This window comes from Centroberyx gerrardi, chromosome 22, assembly GCF_048128805.1.
Source record: "Centroberyx gerrardi isolate f3 chromosome 22, fCenGer3.hap1.cur.20231027, whole genome shotgun sequence".
Taxonomy (NCBI): domain Eukaryota; kingdom Metazoa; phylum Chordata; class Actinopteri; order Beryciformes; family Berycidae; genus Centroberyx; species Centroberyx gerrardi.
In genome coordinates this window covers 6,838,424-6,861,145 of record NC_136018.1, presented here as the reverse complement: position 1 = coordinate 6,861,145, position 22,722 = coordinate 6,838,424, and the positions used below count along the sequence as shown (strand labels likewise).

Genomic DNA, 22,722 nt, shown 5'->3' with positions numbered 1-22,722 from the left:
TAATAAAACGCTCACAGTTGGATAGATTTTTGAAGGCATTTATTGGCGCAGTTATAGCAGCAATGTGTTCCTGTTCATTTTAAACAATGGTTCCATACCACTTTTTTCTATTTGGCAGTGAGATTCCTCTGGCTAGTGATAAACTATAACTGACAGTACTTCAATTGACAAAATCATCTGAAACATGACACTTTGAGCTCAGTGGAAGTGATTGTCAGTAAAATTGCTTAAAGTGCATATGCACACAACATAAAGGAGGAACATTTGAAGTACTTAGTGAAACTGACTAGGTTATAGATCTGCTCTGTTGCTGGGTTAGCTACATTCTTAGTGGCTTAGTTTGAAGATACTTGCTGTTTATAAATAGGTGTAGTAATGTATGATAATGATTATGTTTCAGGGCCTTAAGGTGATGATGAAAACAATGAATATTACAATGCATTTAAATGGTAACACATCTGTACCCAGTGCTCAATGTTGTAGCATGTAGCATGTAGCATTACATTGCATGGTGACGTGGAACAAAATGTAATACAATGAAATACTGTATTTCTCCACCTTTTTACAGATAAATATGTTAAATACATTCTATGGAAGTATTTTCAAAGGACAGCATTATCAACAACCATGCAGATTAAAAAGAACAATTTTGGCGAATATTGCACACCAGTTTCCAACAAGTCCTGACACATCAGCCACCAAAACTCTGCCAACACCATAGCAGGAATATTAAAACATCCACTTGTCAGAAGACCAATCCAAAAACCCGCCATCTCAGTAGAAAGCGGGGTTTGTGTGCTCAATGACGCAGCGCCTGCAGTGGCGTCTGACAAACCGCAGTGCGTCTGGTGAAACCTCGCAGTCCTGCACGTTGAGAAGCTGCAGCTCACAGCAGTTGGCTGCCAAAGCCATGAGTCCTCTGCCTGTCACGCTCTCACAGGCCCGCAGACTGACCCTCCTCAGGCCCTGGCAGTACAGAGCCAGCTGCTCCAGCCCGCTGTCCGACACCAGGGGGCACTTACCCACATCCAGGGACTTGAGCTTGGGGCAGCTCCTGGCCAAGTGACCCAGGCCGTGGTCCGTCAGCCCCTCGCAACCCCTCGCGTTCAAGTAGCGCAGACGCGGGCAGTAGCGAGCCACGTAGCGCATGCCCACGTCCGTGATGCGGGTGCAGTGAGCCACGCTCAGGTAGCGCAGGCAGCCCTCCAGGCGGGCCACCTCGCGCAGGCCGAAGTCCCCTACCAAGCGGCAGTCACTGAGGCTGAGCTCCCTTATGGAAGGGCAGTGGAGCGCCAGGTGACGCAGGGCTTCGTCCGTCAGCCTGGTGCAGCGACGCAGGTAGAGGTGAGTTAGGCGGGGGCAGTGGGAGGCGATGGTGCGCAAGCCCTCGTCCTCCAGGGAGAAGCAGTCAGTCATGTCCAGATAGTGGATGGAGATCTGCTGGCCATGCAGTGGGGACAGCTGGAGCGAGGCCTCCTGGGTAAGGCTGATGCACGTCACCTTGGAACAGCCTGGAGGAAGGGGAAGCAACAGTTATTGGCTCTAGTTCAGTCAGCAATCACAGAAGCAAACACTCTCTCCCCAATGTAGACTGCTCATGTCTTCACAGATACTCTCAGTATTGAAGGCTAAGCAAAGCTATGAAAGGCCACTTGAGGGTGCTAGAGTGAAAGCTGTTCTGTTTGGCTAAGTGCCTGCAATGAACTGAAGTAAAAGCATGAAGAACTTCTGAGTGCAAACAACTTGAAGAAAACCAAAAAGGGGTCAGTTTTCAGGGGGAAAAAATGCGGACATCCTTTCCAGTTAAAGAAATATACTTCATTTCATTATTCTGAGCCTTTAAAATAAAAACCACAAGTGTTTGAAGCTATTTTTACAACAAAGGGCTTACTTCCTCTTGCTAATGGTGCAGACTTTGCTCTGCCACCAAAGTCCTGTCCAAGTCAATGTTTTTTGTGTCACTTCCTTAATGAAAGCAGCAGACTGGTCCTCTTACTCATGTTGAGGTAAGTCCTGCTTTCAGCTAAAGAAAGCCTTTCAACTCCCACATGGGAGCTTAAGACTGGCAGAGCTTCTCCTGCTCCTCTAATGTTTTTCCCAGCTTCAGGAGAAATGGCTGAGAGGGACTGAGACGAAGAATTCTTTGAGGTACGTCCACAGATGTGTGTGATGTAAGGTAGCAGCCACTCCTCAATAAAATCGTGAATGAGCCTGCTCTAAGTCAGTAATCAAGAGAGGAGATCTTCTACACTGCAAAAAACATCCATCTTAATGAGTTATTTAGTCTTCAAATCTTATTTTTGTTAAAACAAGGGAAAAATTCTGCCAATGAGGTGAGATAACTCCACCTGTTTCCATTGTAGCTTCACTTGTTTCAGGAATTTTCTAGAAATGAATGTCAATATCTTGAAACAAGTCAGAATAAGGCAGATCACTGGGCTAGTATCAAGAAAATGACACTTGATTTTACAAAATTCTTGAAACAAGTTGATTAGCATTGGAAACAAGTGAAATTATCTAAGCACATTGGCAGATTTTTTCACTTGTTTTAAGAGAATTACAATTTTATAGTCTAAATGACTTGGCACCGGCACTTGGCACAATGACTGGAGATTTTTTGCAGTGAATTGTTTGTTATAGAAGTGGAATAGAATAGTTAGTTAGGGGATTTCTGCTTTACAAACACAAGATGAGAGTAAGAGCGCTATTAACTATTCTATTTACCTGAGAGGTTCAGGTGTTCCAGGTTGGGACAGCGGGACACCACCTCAAACACCGCCTCATTGGAGATATTATAACAGCCAGCGACCTCCAGGCGACGCAGCTCCGGGCAGCACTGAGCCACCACATGCAGCCCGCGGTCAGTGAGCCTTTTGCAGCCACTGACCACCACTGTCTCCAGGGTCAGGCACACATTAGGGGTGTCCTGGCACAGCCGGTGGGTCAGAACCCTGATGGCGCGGTCGGCGTGCAGCAGCTCTCCCGTTAGCCGGACGGTGCTCCACAGCCTCGGGTCCCACGCCAGGTTGTACCAGCGGCGACACACCCGTGCACAGCGGCACAGCTGATTGGTGGGGAGATGAGAGAAGATCTGCAGGAGGGCGTGGTCGGGCAGGAGGTCGATAGGGGCGTGGTGGTGGCTTTTTGATTGTCGGGAGCGTGTGTGAGTGCCTGGCTGAGGGTGAACCACAGCGACAGTCTCAGCGGGGGCAGAAGAAGAAGAGGAGGAGTTGGTCTCATGGCCGTTGCTGGAGAGCGCTGGTGAGGAGAGAGAGGAGGACTTGGACGGAAGGATAAGACCAGGGCTGGGGGTGCTCAGAGTCCGCGTGCTCGAGTCCAAACCTGAATAAATTGGGGAAAGAGAGAGAGAGAGAGACAGAGAGAGAGAAAGAGAGAAAGAGAAAGAGAGTTAATCTCAGGCTAAAAAAAGGAAGGAAAGGAAAAGGAAGGAAAAAGGCTTGAGATGTCAGAGAATCTATAACCCAGATACAAATTTTCCCCAGTAAAGTCCTCATTGTTTGGAAAAGTTTCTGTTTTTGAACTATTTTCCTATCTAACAGTTTATGTCATTATTCAAAACCCCTCTACCTCTCAAAGACGCTGTGAATGTGGCACCTACTGTATCAACTTCTATTACAAGGAAAATTCCACCCTCGGATACTATTGCAGTTATATATCCTCAATCTGTGATGGTCAGTGCATTCCAGGAGTTATTTTGTGATGAAGTGTTGGAATTTCATTTTTTTGTTGTACCCACTTTCCCTCAACCTGCCTCAGCTACTTCAGTTAGTGATTTCCTACATTTCCCGGAATGAGTTTTGACAACCCCAAAGAATGTGTGTGGACTTGTTGCATTCAACTTTGGGTTTTAAATGTAGGTGGAGACAGCAATAACAATAACAATAGAGATAGTAAGAGCAAGAGAGCGAGAGTTTCCAGTCAAGAAAAAGTGAGCTTTGTGCCCCTTATACTATACATGTCTTATGGCTGCATTGCATTATGGTCTATTGAGGCTACTGTCAGTGGAGAGATTGGTATCTCTTCCTCGTCTACGGTGGATTTCTCCCTGTATGATTGTTGAACGTCGGTACAAAATGGCGGCTCTAGAAATACGCCCTAGCTCTTTGATTCTGAGGGACTGACACCGAAACCCGGTGTTTACTGTTGATGTTTTAGATCATTGAAAAAAATGTTCCTATTAAACTCCATTGTAGTTGCACTGGACATATCTTGTCTATGTTTGGCCAGTAATAAGTACACCACCAAACTGGGCAAAGAAATGCAAGGCACTTGAGCAATAGCTGTTTTAACAGTGTTTGTTAACAGTGTTAGTGTTTTAGGGGTAATTTTTCCTTTAAGCCCTTCAAGCACAGATGGTGCCACAGCTACACCAGCTTTTATCATCAATGGTTAAGTGCTAAGGTTTCCATGGATCTTGTTATCATGTTTTGGGATGTTTGTGAAAAAAAAAAACAAGTGTCAAGTTTATCTTCCAGGCACTTGGGCAGCAGTCACAGGGCCTCTTCATCACAGGAACTCAGTGGGTTCAAAGCAAGCAGCTGAGCAGTTTGGTGCTGCAGCTGACAGTCTATGGTTAGTCCTGTGTAAACACTGAGGCCCTCCTGATAGATGTGCGCTGATTGCCGCCACGTCTAGAGACGCAGCCGTGTGAAGCGGTGGCTGGATCCCATCACTGTGGCGTGAGACGGCGGAGGCCGCCGCCTTCTTTGGCCGGGGCGTTGGATCTGATTCGCAGGGTCGACCCATCACGCTGGGACACTGAGTGCTCTCCTCTGATGCTATCTGCGTCTCCTCATCACCCCTCCAGCTCGCCTCGTCCAGTCTTGAAGAGTTCACTTGGATTGATAGTCATCACTAAAAGCCTTTGAAAGTAGTCACTAGTATGATGTCACCAACGGCTGTCCAACTGTGGGAGCCTGAAGGCTTTATCGGCTAAAAACGAGGTATTAGCATCTGTCTAAATAGGAATCTTATGGCTCAGTGTTATGTGATGATAGGGGCAAGTTCAGGATGAATTAATCTCTTCAATTCAATTTTCTCTAGTGAGTCTTCTTCATGAAAACAAACTTACAGAATGTGGGAACTGCTCTCAAGTTAAGACTTTCATTCCAAAATGCAATATATCCATTTTGGACTTTTTTGGACAAAAGTTTCTGTAACATTAGTGCTTAGTATTAAAAATACAAGTGCTTATATCTTCCCATGTTACGACCAAAATCAAATCAAAATCTGAAATCTTAAGGCAGTTAATACCTTCAATAATTCATAACTCATAACTCATTGATGAGTTCATTTTATCAGAGTAGATGTTACATTTTCCAAATGTTGGATATCTCATTTTGGAATTAATTAATGAATTACTTATTTAATTATTCCAAATGACTCCCCAACATTTAACACATTTCACATTTTGGTGGTAATAATTTATATTATACTAACCTTTGAGTGTATGTACAAATTAATATAATATTAAGAATTGGAACATTAATAATTGCATTGTTACAACAGTGTGTCAACTATGTATTAACATAAAATTAGGTCGCTTAATTAATACTTTTACAATACTGACCAGACATCAGAATGTGCAGGTTCAGAAATGGGACAGAGGACCATTAATTTCTACTGCCAGTCATGCAGATTCAATAATGTTGGTTTACAGATGCTTCCAGATGGACACTCAGCTGGTTCTATACGATGTCAGCATTTACATGACAAATGGACAGTGTCCTGCCTGTCATGTAGATTTGTGTGCTAGGACAGACGGGCGGGCAGTGACACTCCTAAAGACGGTCCTGTAGATCTGTATTCCAGACCGCGGGTCAGTCCGCCTCTGATGACATCCACAGGTTCATCCTCCCGGGGGAACATGTCCTCAGATTCACAGCTAAGCACTTTAAAACTCCCTCTTGTACGCCTTAAAACTCTCGCGCACACACACAAACACAAACAAAATAAGCATGAGAATCACTGTCCAAACAGCATCAAACACTCAGGCACATTAAAAATCTGTAATTTAGCTTGTGGCAAACAAATTTTATTCTGCTTTTATGAGGATGTTGGGATTTTAGGGTTCTCTCAAGGGTTACGGTTGACCTCAGTTTGGGTTTGAATGCGTCTCTTTCTTGTGGGTGGTCGATTTAAATAGGTTCTACTTGAAATATGTGGCATGTTAAGCATTAAACACCAACATGAATAGAGGTTGGGTTATTCCCGAGAAGTCGTCTCACTTATCTTGGCTTGTGCTGCTCTCAAATGGCTTTCGCTGATGATAATACATTTCATAACTTATACAAAGGATTTTATGGTCCGAGGTCAAAATTGATTAAATACCTCATATATTTCAAATTTCACAAGCCTGTCCAAATATTTCATGATGGCAATGATGGTTCTGAGCTTTTGTGTTTATTCAAGTACTTGGAAGATTCCTGAGTTAATACCTAGTGTTTGTGGATTTATCCAACATGACTGGAGCCACACACTGCGCAACACAGCACTATACAAACAACTGGAAGTCAGTATATTCTTGACATCTGGTCCAAAGGGGCCTATGTGATCCCATTTGCTTCACTAAATAACATGAGTATTGATAATGCAATGATATCTATACTTAACTGCAAATTTAGGGGTCAATCCTATGGTATCGAAACATCAAAAAGATCTACATGTTTGGGTCTTGCGGTGCCAAAATCTTGACATCCAGGAGAAGATCAGATTTTCCACTTGTGCATGCCTGACACAAACACATTACTTGAACCATTAGTTTTGATGGATGAATGAGGCACTGTTTTATTATCCAAATCCAAGCTAATGCAATGGATTTTGCACGCAGGAGACAAACTCAGCTGCCACTGGCCAAGGAGCAACTTCCAAATTGCGTAATTACATGTGTCACTGATCATAAGAACGTTCCAAGCTCGGAGAATCACAGTGCTACTAATTAGAGTACATTTCCCCCCCTTCCCTTCCCTTCCTTTCTCTCTAAGCCACGCTTTCACACAGCTGGTGGGAAAAGTTAAATGAAGACAGCTTTCCATTTGCTTTGTTTCAACGCATTATGGATAGATAGCACCTTCTTTTAGGAAGAGCACGACTTTAAAAGATGGATACACGAAAGGATGATATCTAAGAATGAAGTTTTCCCAGAAAGACACTGGTGATGTTGACTGGTTAAGCGAGACATCTGTTTTTAAAAACACCACTGACCACTGATGCTGCATGCACACTGCAGTTGCAATCCGTATTTAAAACCTGCTCTTGCAGAAAAGTATTGAGACCCACATTCTCAACGAACAACACACACTACTGTTTGCCATGGCGCCCAACCTCAGCAGTTATGAAAAATTGTGAGCTTGATTAAAAACAGAGTTTTACAATAAACTCTAGATTCCAGCCTCGGCATCAGTCAGCCTTCACTAGCTAGAGCATGACTTATAAAAGTTGAACTTCCCTCTGTGGTTCTACACATTGTCTGCTATAGTGTTCAAAGACACTCAATCCAGTCCCAAGAGTAAGACAAACACGCACTGTCTTTTAAAGCCATGTAGACCCTCCTTTTGACAGTCTAAATTAATTATTATTCTACTGCACGCCATTTGCCCTGGGTAAATAAAGAGCCGCAGCCTTAGACATAAAAAGAATGCAGACAAAAAACTGCCAGACATAACACAAAGATCCAGATGAAACAAATCACTGTACCTGAAATAAAAAAAACAACAATCACAATCCTTCAGGTACAGAAAGAATATTGTCATGCCTGAGATGGTTTAAAGGTTAAAATCCTCACATCTGGAACCACATTTTGCTCTGAAGGGCCTGTTTCTTTGGGATAAAATCCAGGACCACACCAAGTCTGTTCTACTACATCTTCACATATACACAGCGTGCCTCTCAACTATTCTACTGTCTCAAAAAAGAAATTCTACTATTACTACTACTACTACTAACAGTTGGACTGTTTATCCTCTAAACAAAACTAACTAAATTCTACCAACAGACCCAAAATAATATCAGTTATCAACTTTATCATTGTTTTTTTGGAAATGATGGACAAGTTAGGAACATATACCTGGAGTTCCCACCTCTGAGCATGAACTTTTCCGTAACTCTCACTCACTGCTAAAATTTGTGTAAGTTGTGTCGTGTTTTATATCTCTCTATAGCTTGCAAACCTATCATTAACAGAACAAATATCATGCAGCTGGTTAAACTTCTATTGAAGGTGCTGCGAGTGCAGATGGTGGAAGATTCATTTTGGTTTGGGAAAATCAGAGGGAAAATAGTCGAACATCTGGTCTTTTCCCTGGACAAAGAACAACGGGGCAGTGGGAAAATGAAAGAGAAACTCATGCATTTTGAATGTGCATATAGCCACAGCAAGGCATACTTGGCTGAAATCATTTGCCACTAATGCCGAAATCTATGATGATCCACAGCAGTCCACCAGCAGGATCCCATTAACATCAGCTTACCCCAACTTCTGGGACACATGTGGAGCATCCTTTGATACCAGAAGTTTAATGTAAATCAATCGGAGTGATCACTGGAAAGACAAGATGACTGCAAGATGAAGAGCCGCAGCTGTTTGTTCTGAGTGTTGTAAATGACACAAAGGTTGATACATTTCAGAAAAAGTAATACACACAAACGGATTAAGCCTGGGGAGGGGAAACAGAGGAGCGAGAGGGTTCGGGGAATCATTTGTGGGCCTCCAAAAAGAAAAGAAAAGGGGAAGATAAATTGGCAAAAGAGCCTGCAGACTTTACCAGAGACGGAGACAAGTGCACAGGCAGGGTCAATCCAGACTTTGACGCAGTCTGGTCATAAACTAAAGCTAGAGGGATTCTATTCAGGATCTTGCAGCGCTGTGAAGCGCTGCTAAGACCCTGTCTGGAGCTAGTGGGATTATTACCGCTGCATCTGGCAGAACAGACCAATCCATTACCTCAATGCCATTAGCCATGTGACATGTTCCTGCTCCTCAGTCTTCTCCACGGTGCTCCTCCCTGCCAAGTCCATGGGGTGGGAGTGATGGGGTGCGGTTATATGATAGGATGGTGTACAGTATGTGAGGAAATCAGTGACACTCATTTCCTAATCCTAAATGGTCAGGGAAAGGCACAAGTCAAATCTCTTCCAAATAGATAAAAGAGGGGTAAGTGTTACAAAGAAAATAGCTATTTGACTGAAAAGAGATTGAACAGGATCCATAATGCATATATTTAAAATTCCCAACACTAAAACACCGGTCTGCAAACCCATGTGCTTCAGTTTTTTTAAGAGAAACATCCGACTGAAATAAAGAGAGTGCTATTAGGACAAAAAAACATCTGGGTCTATCTTGTGTTTTATTGAATACATGGAAGTTGATATTACTGTACAGTTCGGCGGCTCGGCTATCAGCAAGGCCTTCACTACAGGAAGGTCTTACGTCACTAGACAACCTGAAAGACAATAGGGCCTGGTGGTTTCTTTACAATGTGCACACTAGGACAGGAAACAGACTTCTCAGCTCCACACAACCCCCACACTACTGCTGGACTGCAACTAGTCTCTCACACCGAAGTCGTTTTTGAAGCTTGTGCAGCACCAGGGTTCTCTATGTGTGCGCCAGGCCCTCTGACATGCTTCCCCCGAAACACTACTAATTTCCTCGGGGCAGCTTTGTGCCTCTGAAGGCCCTACTGTCTGTTCCAAGGACACAATCATCTCCCCACTCCTTTGTACTTTGTAAATCTTTAGCTGGGGAGGACTGCAGATACTCAAGACATCTGAAAGCCAAACCTAAAGGCTTGACCTACTCAAACTCACTCCTTCAGAGAAGAGCCTTTGTGTGTGCTGAACGCATATCTATTTATCACAGCACTAATTCTCCAGAACGGAGATGACATTCCAGACTCCAACAGCAGTTTGGCACAGGGGACTAAACTGATCCGGGGTTTTGCAAATCACCGGCGTTGAAATATAAGAAGGTGATGCAATCTTTTACAGGTTGTTAAATCAGGATGTCAAGATGGGGAAATGGAGTTTGAAAGTTCTACGCAGGGGATATTGAGTGTGCATGAGTTGGCTTTCTATAGGTTTAACCTTTTTAGTTTTGGTTCTAGTGTGTGTGGACAGCAAGTGTAGAGTGATAGTCATGTTAAATGACCGAGGAGGATAACATTGGCTATGCACAACACACAAGAACTGCAGTTCAGATAGGAATGGAAACACGCACACACACTAGCCCAAAGGCTTGATTTGGTTATGATGAGGAGCAAATGTAATGATCTCATGTGGTTAAAGCAGCAGAAAAAGGGAGGTGCAGGGACTTGGGAAACTCAAAAGCTGCATGCTCCGTTCTGTGGAACTGAAAGATGTGAGGCTACACTTTTGACAAACTGGTTGTTTTGTCTTGGGCAGTAGCAGTGCCATTTTTGCACACTTAAAACTCTTGTAGAAAGGTTCCTCACAGACATAAGCAAATGCATGAAATGCTCCAAATCAGCTGGATTAAATTAACCTTTTTTAAGAACCATAGAAGCTTCTGATTTGCCTTACACTTATTTTATTTTTATATAGACAGCATGGAGACTTAATAGTGCAAGTTCAAGCGAAGTTTCAACCAGGGTCATCAATGGTAAACTTGCTCCAAAGGCTGATGCTTAGACCGCCAAAAGTAAAAGTAAATGTTTCTTTGTTCCATTGGAGTTAGGTATTATTAAAGTCAAACTACTGAATAACCATTTCGCTCTATATGGAAGGACCAGGTACTACATTGAACCACTAATGGTTCCTCAAACAAAAAGAGTCAGTTAGCAGGTGGTTCTTCAAATAGTGACGGTTCTATAAAACACCATTTATCCAGCCACGACCCCTAGAAGAATAGTGTACAGTGGAGAGCTGTAATTTTCCTCTCATCTACATACTATTGCAGCTTTAGCCACAGCTGACACTTTCCCTCTTACGTAACGAGACAAACCACAGAGCGAGAGGAGAAGGTGATGTCCAATGTGTCAGTTCAGCTGGTCCACAACTGCGGTCATATTGCCGCATAAAAGCCCAAAGACCCAGGTGTATAACAGTAAAAACATCACTTGTGAGCCAAAATCTTACAGGCAGCAAGCATATGTTTCGGCCAAGTGGCATCTTTCCCAACTCCTGTCCAACATGCTCCGGCAACAGCACTGAAAAACGGGACTCAGTTGAAGAAACTAAAATGGCAAACGCATTCAAAACAAGAGGGACTGTGTTTCCTCCCTGAGACAGAGCATAAGAAGACTAAGCAGTAATCAGAGAAGAGTTATGAGATGGAGCACTGCTCAACTGCCTTCCTTCCCCTCCTCCTTCAGTAAACGGCTTTCACTTGTTTTCTTTTTTCTCTCGCCGCCCTTTTCTGTGCATTTTCACTCAAATTTCCTGGCTCTGGGAGCAAGAGAGAAGGCAGGGGGAGGAGCCAGGACAGCTGATGGAGAAAATATGGGGAAAACAGCATTGACATTCTTTTCCTCTCTGTCTTCTCTTCAAATAGACAACTTCCAAAGAGAATTAGGTTGCAAGAGAAGTAAACCATTGGTAATTCTGTTTACAGTTGCTGTAGATAGGCTTGTTGAAAAGGTCTTAAAATAACTGCTGCGTGCTGATTTGTGTCCTAGTTTGAAATGCTCAAAACGGTTTGTCCTCCAGCGGTCTTGCCCGCAGTTTGCAAGTACAAAACTTATTGAAACTCTTAACTTCTGCGCATGAAATGAAAGAAATCTCAAACACTGCTGCTTCTAATCCATAAGCAATCAAACATATAGCATTTGGGATTTGGTAGTCTATCACCTGCCAAATATTTCCCTGCAGAAACAGTGAGGCTTCCTCTGCAAACAAAACAAACTTCTCAGCCTGTTTGAGCACCTTTCAACACAGCTGTCGAGCTGCAGAACAAATGCGGCACAAAGTTTCCCCAACGCTCTGAACAGATAAATTTGTCACACTTGCTTGCAGTTTGCCCAGTGTCCATATTATTGTTTGGCTTAGAAGATATACTGCAATAATTACTACAGATGAATGATACATTTTTGATTTAGTGGAGGACAGCCACTTACATCTTTTCACTGCTGTGCATGTCATGACAATGACAGACACAAACACCTCATTGCAGGCTCTTTCATATTTGGCATAGCAAAAATCAACACTGAAATACGATATATCTAGTTGAGTAAACACAACTAAATGGGTCATCGGAGTGTGAGGTTAGTTTACAGATGAAGTGTAGGGGATTTGTTGCCCTTGGGAGGGCAAAAATATTAACATCGTGGAGACAGGAGCTTTCTCTGCGGAGCTGTTTAGACTGCACAGCTGACCCCCAGTCTGCCCTCAGAATAGCCAACGTGGGAATACTCTGACCTGGAGCTGATCAATGTTATGAGGGCATGGTATTTACTATATTAGATTTGAGTTTGTGATTCTATAGCCATCATTAGGAAAGCTGCTCCAGCTAATCAAAACATAATGCAAATCAGATTCATTGGGTTTATAGATAGACTGTATTTGATTCTAAGCATAAAATGAACAGAGATCTGCAGAGATTTAGAATCCGTATGATTTATTGCCTAACCTTCAACCTAATGGGAATTTGCATATGAATAGTGACATGTTTACAGTGTAATCTCTTGACACAGTGTTTTCTGGCGTGCAGGCAGAGAGTAAGTCTTCCCCTTCACTCTTATCACAGTTTCTTTGGTCCTTGGCAGACAGAAAGGAAGTAGGCATGTGCATTGTTCCCACCATTCCCTGTTTCTCAGCTACCTTCCTGGTGCCGTGACAAATGGATGAAGGAGTTAACCCCATAGCATGGCTGCTCTGACATGATCAACGTCCCTCTGAGTCTGTGTTATATCCGAGGCTGAAGCTTGACACCAACGCCAGCTGATACAGCAGGATCAAAACAGCGGTTTCCCAAAGTTACAAAATAGAGGCCACGCATCGAAGGGTGTTGTCAGTTCTGCTCCTGCACGCTACTGCCATGTCTGAGGCACATTCCTGAGGTACCCCTGAGTATGGGTGTGCCAAAGCAAACCCTGGAGGCCCAGACACTGCGGGGTCATAGTTTAACCCCTGCTGTGAGACGCTCAGCTCCGTCCCACAGGAAGGATTTACTGTACAGTACTGCGCGTTTCAGTCTGCAGCTAATAAGCATCTCAACTGGGTCAGGCCACCACAAGCCCTTCTAAATAATAAATGAAAACAGAGACACATTGCAAAAGCACGCCAGATGACTGCCCGGCTCTTTTTGTTTTCAAACTTTGCGAAGAGGACAAATGAGAATATCTTTCTCATTTTGATTTTGTGGGGGAAAACATGTCAGGCCAGCGAAGAGGGGCAATGACCTACTTTCCATCTGTATACTGATGCAAATTAGTCTTAAACTTATCTAGGAATAGATGATTCCAAACTATATACATTTATACTGATGCAACAAGACATATTACTACGAAACACTTACCTTGTCAAAATCAATCTTCCAGACCATCAGTATTATTATTTTAGCAGAAAGACAATACTCCAGCATGAAGAGCAGAACATTGTGCTAGCCCTCCATCCTAATCTGAATACTCCCAACGTGTGGTGGGGATACAGACCAGACTGCTTCCTGATTAGTTTAGTGGACCACAGGACTGGGTGGGCACAGAGTGTATGATCTGTCAGTGTATGTGTGTATGTGTGTGTGTGCGTGTGTTTGTGTGTGTGCATCCATGTGTGTGTATGCCTGTTTAAGGAGGGGGGATTTGACTGTGGCTGTGGCGGTTCCAGACCATGTAATTACTCCCACTTAGCAGGGAGAAAAAAATAACAATTTCGGTCATAACACAGGAGGGAAATTATGGTCGGGTAGCCACTGGCCACGGTCTATACTCTCTCTATATATCTATCTGCACAGGTTGTTCTCCAGGCAGACACATTCAGGACAATTATCAATTTCCCATAATCCCCTGCTCGGAGTTCCAGCAGCTCTTTCGATGGAGAATTCCCAGTGACTCAGCATTTCATTTCCGCCAGTTCAACGGAGCCGCATGAGAAACAATAACCTCCCTTGTCTGAAAGCACACTCTGAACTGAACTGAACTGACCAGCAGGGTAAAGCTCACAAACAGCTAATTGGATTGTTCATCAGTGAATTAACCTCACTAAATGTGGAGAGGGATTGGCGGATGTTAAGCCAGTGGCAGCACGCGGATACTTCTTCATACTGAAAAGCAAACGTACTAATTCACACACATTTTGCATGAAACCACAATTGCATCTGATGTTATATGAGGAATTTGCCTGACGCATTCTTCTCTCCGCTCCATTCTATTCTCTCTAAGCAACACCTTGAAATCTCGAGCTGACTGACAGTTACAACTACAGGCTATGGTTGGTATTTGTTTTCTTGTGGGCAGCTGTAAACCACAAGAATACCCCATTCATCAAGCTCAAAGCAAATTTAAGTTTGGTGATGACTATGCATGAGAGGCCTGTGTGTATATATATATATATATAGTATATATATGTGTGTGTGTGTGCATTTCATAACTTTGTGAGCGGCGAGAGAGTTCTGTGTCTATCAAAAAGACGTTTGATCTTTGTTTACACTGTATTGCCATTTCTCCACCACACTGGATAATGCTGATATATTCTGGGATTGTATGGTGTAAACTGTAATCTGTTTGTATTGTATCAAATCAATGGAAGAACTTCCTGTCAGGAAGTGATCATGGTTGATTGACTACAATTGGACACCTGTTTCTTCCTGTGCTAGATACCAGATGAAGACCTTGAGTCGAAACGCTGTGCACTAGTTGAATAAATGTGGGAGAACTGGAAGCAGTGTGCTGCATTCTTTTTTAATACTAAAAAGAAGTGCCAGCTGGCAAGATATCCATCTCAGCTTTTGCTGGTAGTCTCAGAGGAAAACAGAGATGCCACTTTATATATTTTAAGTTTATTATATGCTTTAAAGGTGCAATAAGTATGATTTTTACTGTCCCATCACAAAATCACCATAATATATCTTCAGGGGGTTGATAGGGTTGCCAAAAAAAGCAAATGCCAAAGCAGTATTATCATTACAGTATTTTGTATTGTATTATATATATATATGTATATGTATATTTTGTGATATATTACCTCTTCACTAGACATTTCTGTTGAATCTCTGCTCTGATTAGCTGCCTTATTTGTCTCTGCTGTGAAAATGTGACTATTATTTATGTTAGTTACAGGCCACCGTAAACTGTACCAGTCATCTGTCGATGTTGCTGCAATTTTGGTTGCTGATAGAAGTTGCTAAAAGTCATAGATTACTCAATGGCCCTTTAAGTGTCCCATCATTGGTAAACACCTCGCACTATATGAATGTTGTTTAATTGGTGGATAAAATATCTATAATATATAAAATATATATAATATATAAAAAAATCTAAAATGAGCATGCTCACTGGGGTTAGCTGCATGTTAGACTGCTCTTGTAAAACTTAAAAGTTATAGAAATGTGAGATAAGTTGTATACTGTCATGTCCTACCTTTTTACTGCAATTTTCAAAGCTAAGACTACAAAATCAGCTAGGTTCTGCTGAGAAGTTTACTGAGAGATATAAGGTTTTTGCAAGACCCTAGGGTTCTTTTATTTATTTATTTTACCTTTATTTTCCCAGGAAGTCCCATTGAGAAGCAATTTCTCTTTTACAGGGGAGACCTGGCCAAGAGGCTGCACTGATGATATATCACCTGGCATTACAGTACTTTCTGAGCTATGACTATGAGAGCTGAGGCCTTGAAGAGTTGTACAAAGCATAGCACCAACTCAAGAAAACATGATTCTGTATTCCTATGGTTTGTTGTGTTCTGTAGAAAAATCAGCTCCTTTGATTGACACACTGTTAAAAAAAATGTAACAGACAGATCCTCATTTAAGACAGCTGTTGACAAGGGGCTTCAAAAGGCATCTGTCAGCTGTAAAGTATTTTTGAACTATTACAGTGAGCATACAGTTTACATTCGCAACACATACACTGCTCACAAAGAGGAGCAGTTGCCTGCAGTGAGGCTGCCAGGTTGGAGGATTGCCTGGGCAGGCGGTGGAGACGGGGAGGAGAGAGGGAGCCAGAGAGCCAGAGACGAGGAACAACAACGTCTGACTGGAAGGTGAAGTTCGACTCTCTCATTTTCACTCCCCACACCGTCTCCGTCTCCTGCAAACTCTCCTCTCTCTTCACACACATACCTCCCTCGCTGGCAACACTTAAGGCCTGATATTACCACAGTTTAGATAAGCATTCTTCCACCATGAGAAGCCAGGAGAAATGCCTTTGGCTTCTTGGTTCTGATGGGAGCTGCGAGTTTGTTTTCAATTTAGGGTTATCCCAGGAACACACAGGTTTCTCCAAAAATAGGCAGTACAGAGAGTGGATGAGGGGAAGAGGGGAGGGAGGCGGGAGAAGAAAAGGAGGGAAAGAAGGGAGGGGAGTTTGGTTAATGAGCACCAGATGCCTTACCTTCGGTGGTAGCCACATTCTTTGGAGCTTTAGTTGGTGTGTGATCTGTACTCGAACTTATGTCAGAAGAGATGCTTGAGCTCCCTTTACCTGTAGGGAACATGTCAAGAAAAACAGAAACTAGGTTGACACAGGATAGCAAACTTGAGTTTAATTTAATGTCATATTCTGTATGTTGCTGTCGTGTGAGAAGCTTGTAACCCCAGATTTTGTGTTTTTCTTTGCTTGAATTGAAAGTTTGCACAGCACTTCATATGCAGAATTGAAGGTTCTTTACCCTAGAGCATCTGAAAAGCAATCTTTCAGAAATATATGGATGTCAACCTTTCTTAATTCCTGAAGATTACTTTGTGTGGAGATATGGGCTTTACACTTGAAAGAGGTGGGATCTCACTTTGATGATGTTTTAGTATGGTAAGGAGGTATGAAGTGTAAGGAAAAATAAGCCCCATCGCTCTCTCCTTTCATGACTTTTATGTTCCTCAATTTTGGATGAATAGTTAGCCTTGGCACATGCACAAAGTCTCTGCTCGTTTGTTTGAGTAAGTGTCCCTTCTTGATATTTGGATGAAGAATAAAAGTTTCCAGAAATCCCCTTTAGCCTTTACTTCCATGGGGAACCAATGAGGAAACACTCCTGAGTGAGATACAAGTAATCGCTCTATGTGATGTATGATTACAGTTAGATGTCTCATCAACAGCATACTTCTTAGGTCATTCAGCCTGCAAAACAGCCACTCGAAAGTGCCTTTTATTGCCTTTACATTGATTTACAACTTTTACTTTATGAGCTGTGCTTGCATTAATCCATTTTAGTCCTTTATATCTACACAGGCAGAGTATTACAACTAAAGATATAATGTTGGTGACCTTGCATAGGAGTGCTGAATTTCAACAAGATGTCCTTTCAGTGTACCTCTTTGCTGCTAGAGTGCCATAGTCTTGCAAGCTATGGGGACTGCAGGCTGCCTGTGGAGCAGTTGTTTATTGCACTTCATTCCTCTGTCAGATCATAAATGCGGCTTTGTGGCTTTCCTGAGACTAAGTATGTGCCTTTTACCCAGCATGACAGGCTGAGAGGTATTCTCAAACAGTCAAACAGTCACACCCACATGCACGTCAAGTGCAGCCATCTAAATAGAGTTGACAGCTGCCAAAAACAGTAGTAAATATGAAAGCTTGTGAAGGAGAAAGCAGTCTGAGCCAGCTATTATAATAATATATATCCAAGAAAATGCTATACATTGAGTTCATAACAGTTAAAATAATCTAAAGGTTACAAGACTGACAAATTTCATGTTTAACCCCGTCTTGCAACCCGAGTACGCACACTCACCCCCCAAAACACACACACACACACACACACACTCACAGAATTATTTAAAACCAATGCAGCTCATATGGTATGAGTATGGTATAAACGACATGTTGTGGTGACATCACTGAGCCAGCACATCTGCTACGGCTTCCACTACAGTCCTCAGAAATGAGTCAGATATTCATGGCTGAGGAGCTTGCAGATGTCCACTTGAGAGAATGTCCTCCATCAATATCTTAGCTGAGACAAAATAACAAGATTTTAATGTTTCGGTGGTTTCAGGATTCCTCCCCGGGGCCTTTGGTCTGACACATGTAGATCTGTGCGAGGTGCCTCAGAATTGTTTGCTGTCTTTTATGGAAAAAACAACTTTCAGAAAAGCTCCTGCTTCCTGTCTTATGCTTATATAATGTGTTGGAGGAGAGTTGCTGCATATTTGTGACCAATGTGTAATTAATTGTGGAGTCGGACTTGAAAACAGATGTGGACAGATGGACTGCAGAATTTTGCTCTTGTAATTGATACACTGGTACTATCAAGATGGCTGTAACATGACTATGCATTATTTTCTTTTGAGAAAGCATGCAACAATACTTCAGATACTTGGCATGGACAGCAGTCCATATAAGTGCAATGTTATTTATAGAAAGGAGTTAATACATCAGACTATTGGCTAGCATCTTCCTCCAGTATTGAGATATCCAGTAGCCATGTTGTGGTGATTTATCACAGACATAGGTTTCCACTGTATCAGAAAATGTGCCTTAAACACCTTGAAACCCCCCAAAGTCACCCCATCTGATGAAGAAGACACACTCACATCTGAGGTGTCATTTTTTTCCTGCAAAGTTGTTCATAAGCAATTAAGGGGAATACTACTAATACTACTTTGGTGTAGGATACTCCAGTCAATGTTTGTTGATTTATAAACCTCTACACTAAAACCAAAAAATTAAATTAGTTCTTGGGTGGACACAAAAAGTACGAGTTTCAAGTGGGGAAGTTAGGTTAGAGCTCTGATATCCTCATCTTAACGCCAGGTGATGCCACATCAACAAACAGCATAGGGGTCTATGGTGACTTTGAGTGAGCTGTTTGCTTTTAGAGCTGTCTGCACTAATGTAGGATGAAAAGTAGGCTATGCCAAGAGGTGCAAACTCGCCAAGTGCCAACTATAAATCATCTGTTATCTTTGCTGTGCTAGCAGTAGTCAAGACCTTGCAAGGTGACTATTATTCAGCAACAAACCTAAAAGCTCCATAGCCAACATCAGTTTTTTTTCCACCTAATGCTTGAATGTAAAGGAGCTCACTGGTCCAAGATCAGTCATCACAAATTCATGAGTTCCAAGTTGCTATGAACTCTGGGTAAGACCCATCTGGAGCTGCTCAGCAGAAAACAGACAAATCACTTTTTTTTCAATTATTTTTTCAATGACTTTTTCTACCTAAATTGGCTTAATTCCATTGTAATATAAATTCTGAAGCAGAAAAAGTGTCAGCCCCAGAAGGAGCAGGTCCAGATTTTATATCTTGGTTCCAATCTTTGCTCTCTAGTTGTTGGCCTAGGAAGAGAGCAGATTGGAGTTTTATTTATACAAACATTTCTAATGTGGAGGCTGAAATAATTTATTTAGTTAAACCTCAATGGGCGGAGCTGAAGAACCACAATTTTTCTGAGTGACACCTCTCAGGTTAGCATATTTTTTTCATGAATGTAGTCATTTTGTGTGTTTTCAAGGTGTCTAATACACATTGTAACATGAACTGGAAGCATATGGCAGTGAAGAATGAGCACAAAATGGCTACCAAATCAAACAACAATGGTCAAGGATTTTGGACAAAAATCTCTGGAATTAGCTCATATCAAGATAAGAATGAGTGATGATGTCAAAACACTGGTCATGTCCTTTAACCCAGCTAGACTTGCAGGGATAAGTTAAAAAAATATCCCATAGATTACTATTTGTTGTTGTTTGAATGGGTCAAGACTGCTGTATGAATATGGTCATTTGGTCATTTGTTGTTGACTATTAGGAATAAAATATGGTTAAATGTGTGAGATAAGTGTTTTACTAAACTTCACTTTATTCCTAATTAACTGCTACTGGTCAAAACTTTCATCTGTGCTATAAACTTCAACTTAAAGGCCTATGATAGGAGTCAAATGTTTACTATGCAAGTCTGTGTTGCCTTGACATGAATTTAAAATGCTTTAGGGATACTGAGGAAACTTGCCTGGAGCAAGATGGACAGTAAGGTCAACTAGAAATGGCCATTTCCTGGAGAAAATGTGTGGGCGAGCTGGAAGTTTGCTTCAGCTTGAAATGTTATAAAGTTGAATTCGTTAGAAAGAGCTAATCTTTGAGAACTTCTTGAAACTTGACCACCAGATGTCACTATTCACTCTACACCATTCAATTCTATTGGGAAAAATATATTTAGGTTACATATAAAAAAGTATAAAAAGTTGAGTAACAAAAGTTGAGTAACAAAAGTTGAATGCGTCAGCACATATCCTAGAGAGCCTGAATATTTTGGAACGGAGCCTCCAGCTGAAAATATGTAGAAGAAGTTAAAGTTCAGGTTTTAGGGAGAATCATAATAATAAAGAAATAGTAGGAATAGCACGAGCGTCGCTAGCTTTCAGCTAGCTTACTAATAATATCCAAGAGCAAAAACTGAAGTATCAGACCCAACAAAATGCGCACTGTATAACACGTTAACGTTGGCATTTTCAATTTTGTTCAAAGCAAGCGGACTCGCTACATATAACGTTATTTTACACTCGAAGAGCACTAAAGGTCAATCTAAATGGATTTGTAGGCAAAACGTTCTTTAAAAGTCGAATATAAAAAAACAAACAGATGTTTTAGTGATAATTACAGCACTTACCCTCGCTTCCATACTGTTTTCCATTGTTCGCACCCATTGTAAAGAATACATAATCTATGCGCAAAACTCGGGTTATCAAAAGCAGTTAAATTCCAGAGTAACAGACAGTCTTTCCAGGAGGAGATAGGCTAGACATGCAGAGTTTTGTGCAGGGCCGCTGACTCTGACTCCAAATAGTTAATCCAGATGTTGAATAGAGAACGCCTCAACATTACGCAAACCTAGAATCCAGACTTCAGCTCCCAACAATGTAGACTCGCTATATCTGAACATCCCCGGGCTGCGTTGTTCACAAAAATCCCGATTCGTGGAGCAGGCTATCGAGAAAACTTTCTCAACTGCCCTAAATGGTAAGCAGCTGTTTATCAGGTTGAGTGCGGCCAGTCACAGCAGCCAAGCAACTTTCTTGAGGACGCAGAGCAGTCGGCCAGTGGATTTGGATTTAAAGAGCCCGCAGACCAAGGAGGGAGATGTGGATATTAAAAAAAAAACACAAAAGACAGGAGAGGCCGTGCTTCACAGCGAAGTTAGAACAGCTAAGAGACGTTGTTAGACACGAAACGAGTGGCTTATTGCTTTTATTAAACAGCTGTAAAGGAACGCAAATGTACAATAAACATCTCCATCTACAAAAACTTAGAATAAACTGCTACTCAGCATAGCTCTTGAACAGTAGCTAAACAAAGTGTTTGCCAATCATAAGTCTTTTTTTTAAATTAACTGTTATGCCATCACAAGTGTGACTAAATTTACTGACTGACTCAGCCAATTAGAATTGATGACTGGAACTATCCCTTTTATAATTAAGGGTATACTGAAATAACCCCTATAAAAATGAGTGGTAAGTAGGCCTAAATAACCACATAAATTGGAATGCATTCTGTATAGGTATATTGAAATTGATTTACACTTAATATTGATAGATGCTTACCTTTTGGAGGGCCAACAGAGGGATTTAGTACCTAAATTCAGTGGTGAGATGCAAATATTTACCATTCACAAAAGGTCACATTTTCTGCTGTTCAACACATTGTGGACCTGATGAAGCTTTGATGCAAAACACATTGCTTGCTTCTCTGCATTAGTTGGCATAATATTGATGATATAATTAAAAGTCTATTTCCAGACTTCTGGTATGCACTGGATTATTCACATATTTTGGGCTATATTGGTTGCTGCTCTGGCTGGCGCCCAGGAAAAGCAGCACTGCTGTGCCGACGGCACTCACTAATTCTTAGCAGTAATTAGAGATTACAGACCATAATATTTCCATTCCAGAGTGCTGAACTCCTTTCTGGTATCACATTGAATGCCATTTAATTATTGTACCAAACATCTTGTCCCAAAAGGAAAACTGCAATACATACAATAAAGTGACAATGCATTTCAAATAAACTGCTATAATACAACTTCTGTAGCCTTTTTTTGACCAAAGTTTGGGGCCTACAGAGCTATTCTAAATATGCACATTTAGTCCACACCCTTGATCTCATGTTCTTGCATCCAACATAACCATTTAAACTCATTTAAATTTGCAGTGTGTTGATTTCTGGTTCATTCTCTTTGGAACCATCAAAAATGCATGATACACTTTAACAATGTTTGATTGGCTCGCATGATACCAATCAACCGGGCTCTTGGCTGTCTGAGAGAGGTCAAATGCCAAGCCTCAAACCCCTTTACAGCCAAACATCGCTGCCACACTGGAATGCACACCGAGAAAGTGTTCTGCATCCTGCGTTTAGGACTTTTATTGATGCATGCGAGCGTAAGAAGTGAATTAACAAATAGAGATAGTTTGCTAAACTCACACTGCTGCAGCTGCACAGCACGTCTCGTTGACCACAGTCTGAAAATTAGCTAAAAGTAAGTTAGACAACATATAAAAAAAGGGCAGGATTCAAACCAGTATGGTTTAAATGGAAGGTGTGTCAGTTTACCAACTAAAAAACAAACTACAAGCAAATTTAAATGGAAAGAATGAGCC

The 22,722-nt window shown here is 41.8% G+C and overlaps 1 protein-coding gene across 1 annotated transcript; it reads right to left on the bottom strand.

The window, feature by feature from the left end:
• Window positions 1-24: 24 nt before the first annotated feature.
• Window positions 25-20,829, bottom strand: LOC139924117 (F-box/LRR-repeat protein 7). Its single transcript, XM_078291417.1, has 4 exons — window positions 20,736-20,829; window positions 16,524-16,613; window positions 2,725-3,342; window positions 25-1,511 (listed from the first exon to the last, which is right to left on the bottom strand). Exons 1-4 carry the CDS (start codon window positions 20,770-20,772, stop codon window positions 775-777), a joined length of 1,482 nt encoding a protein of 493 aa, XP_078147543.1. The 5' UTR covers window positions 20,773-20,829; the 3' UTR covers window positions 25-774.
• Between the last annotated feature and the right edge of the window lie 1,893 nt (window positions 20,830-22,722).

Bases quoted from the DNA above. Each gene is read 5' to 3' on its own strand.
- LOC139924117 (XM_078291417.1), bottom strand. From the start codon at position 20,772: ATGGGTGCGAACAATGGAAAACAGTATGGAAGCGAGG. The intron at 16,614-20,735 runs GTAAGTGCTGTA...TGTTCCCTACAG, and splicing joins AAAACAGTATGGAAGCGAGG to GTAAAGGGAGCTCAAGCATC. The intron at 3,343-16,523 runs GTAAGGCATCTG...CAATTTATTCAG, and splicing joins GAATGTGGCTACCACCGAAG to GTTTGGACTCGAGCACGCGG.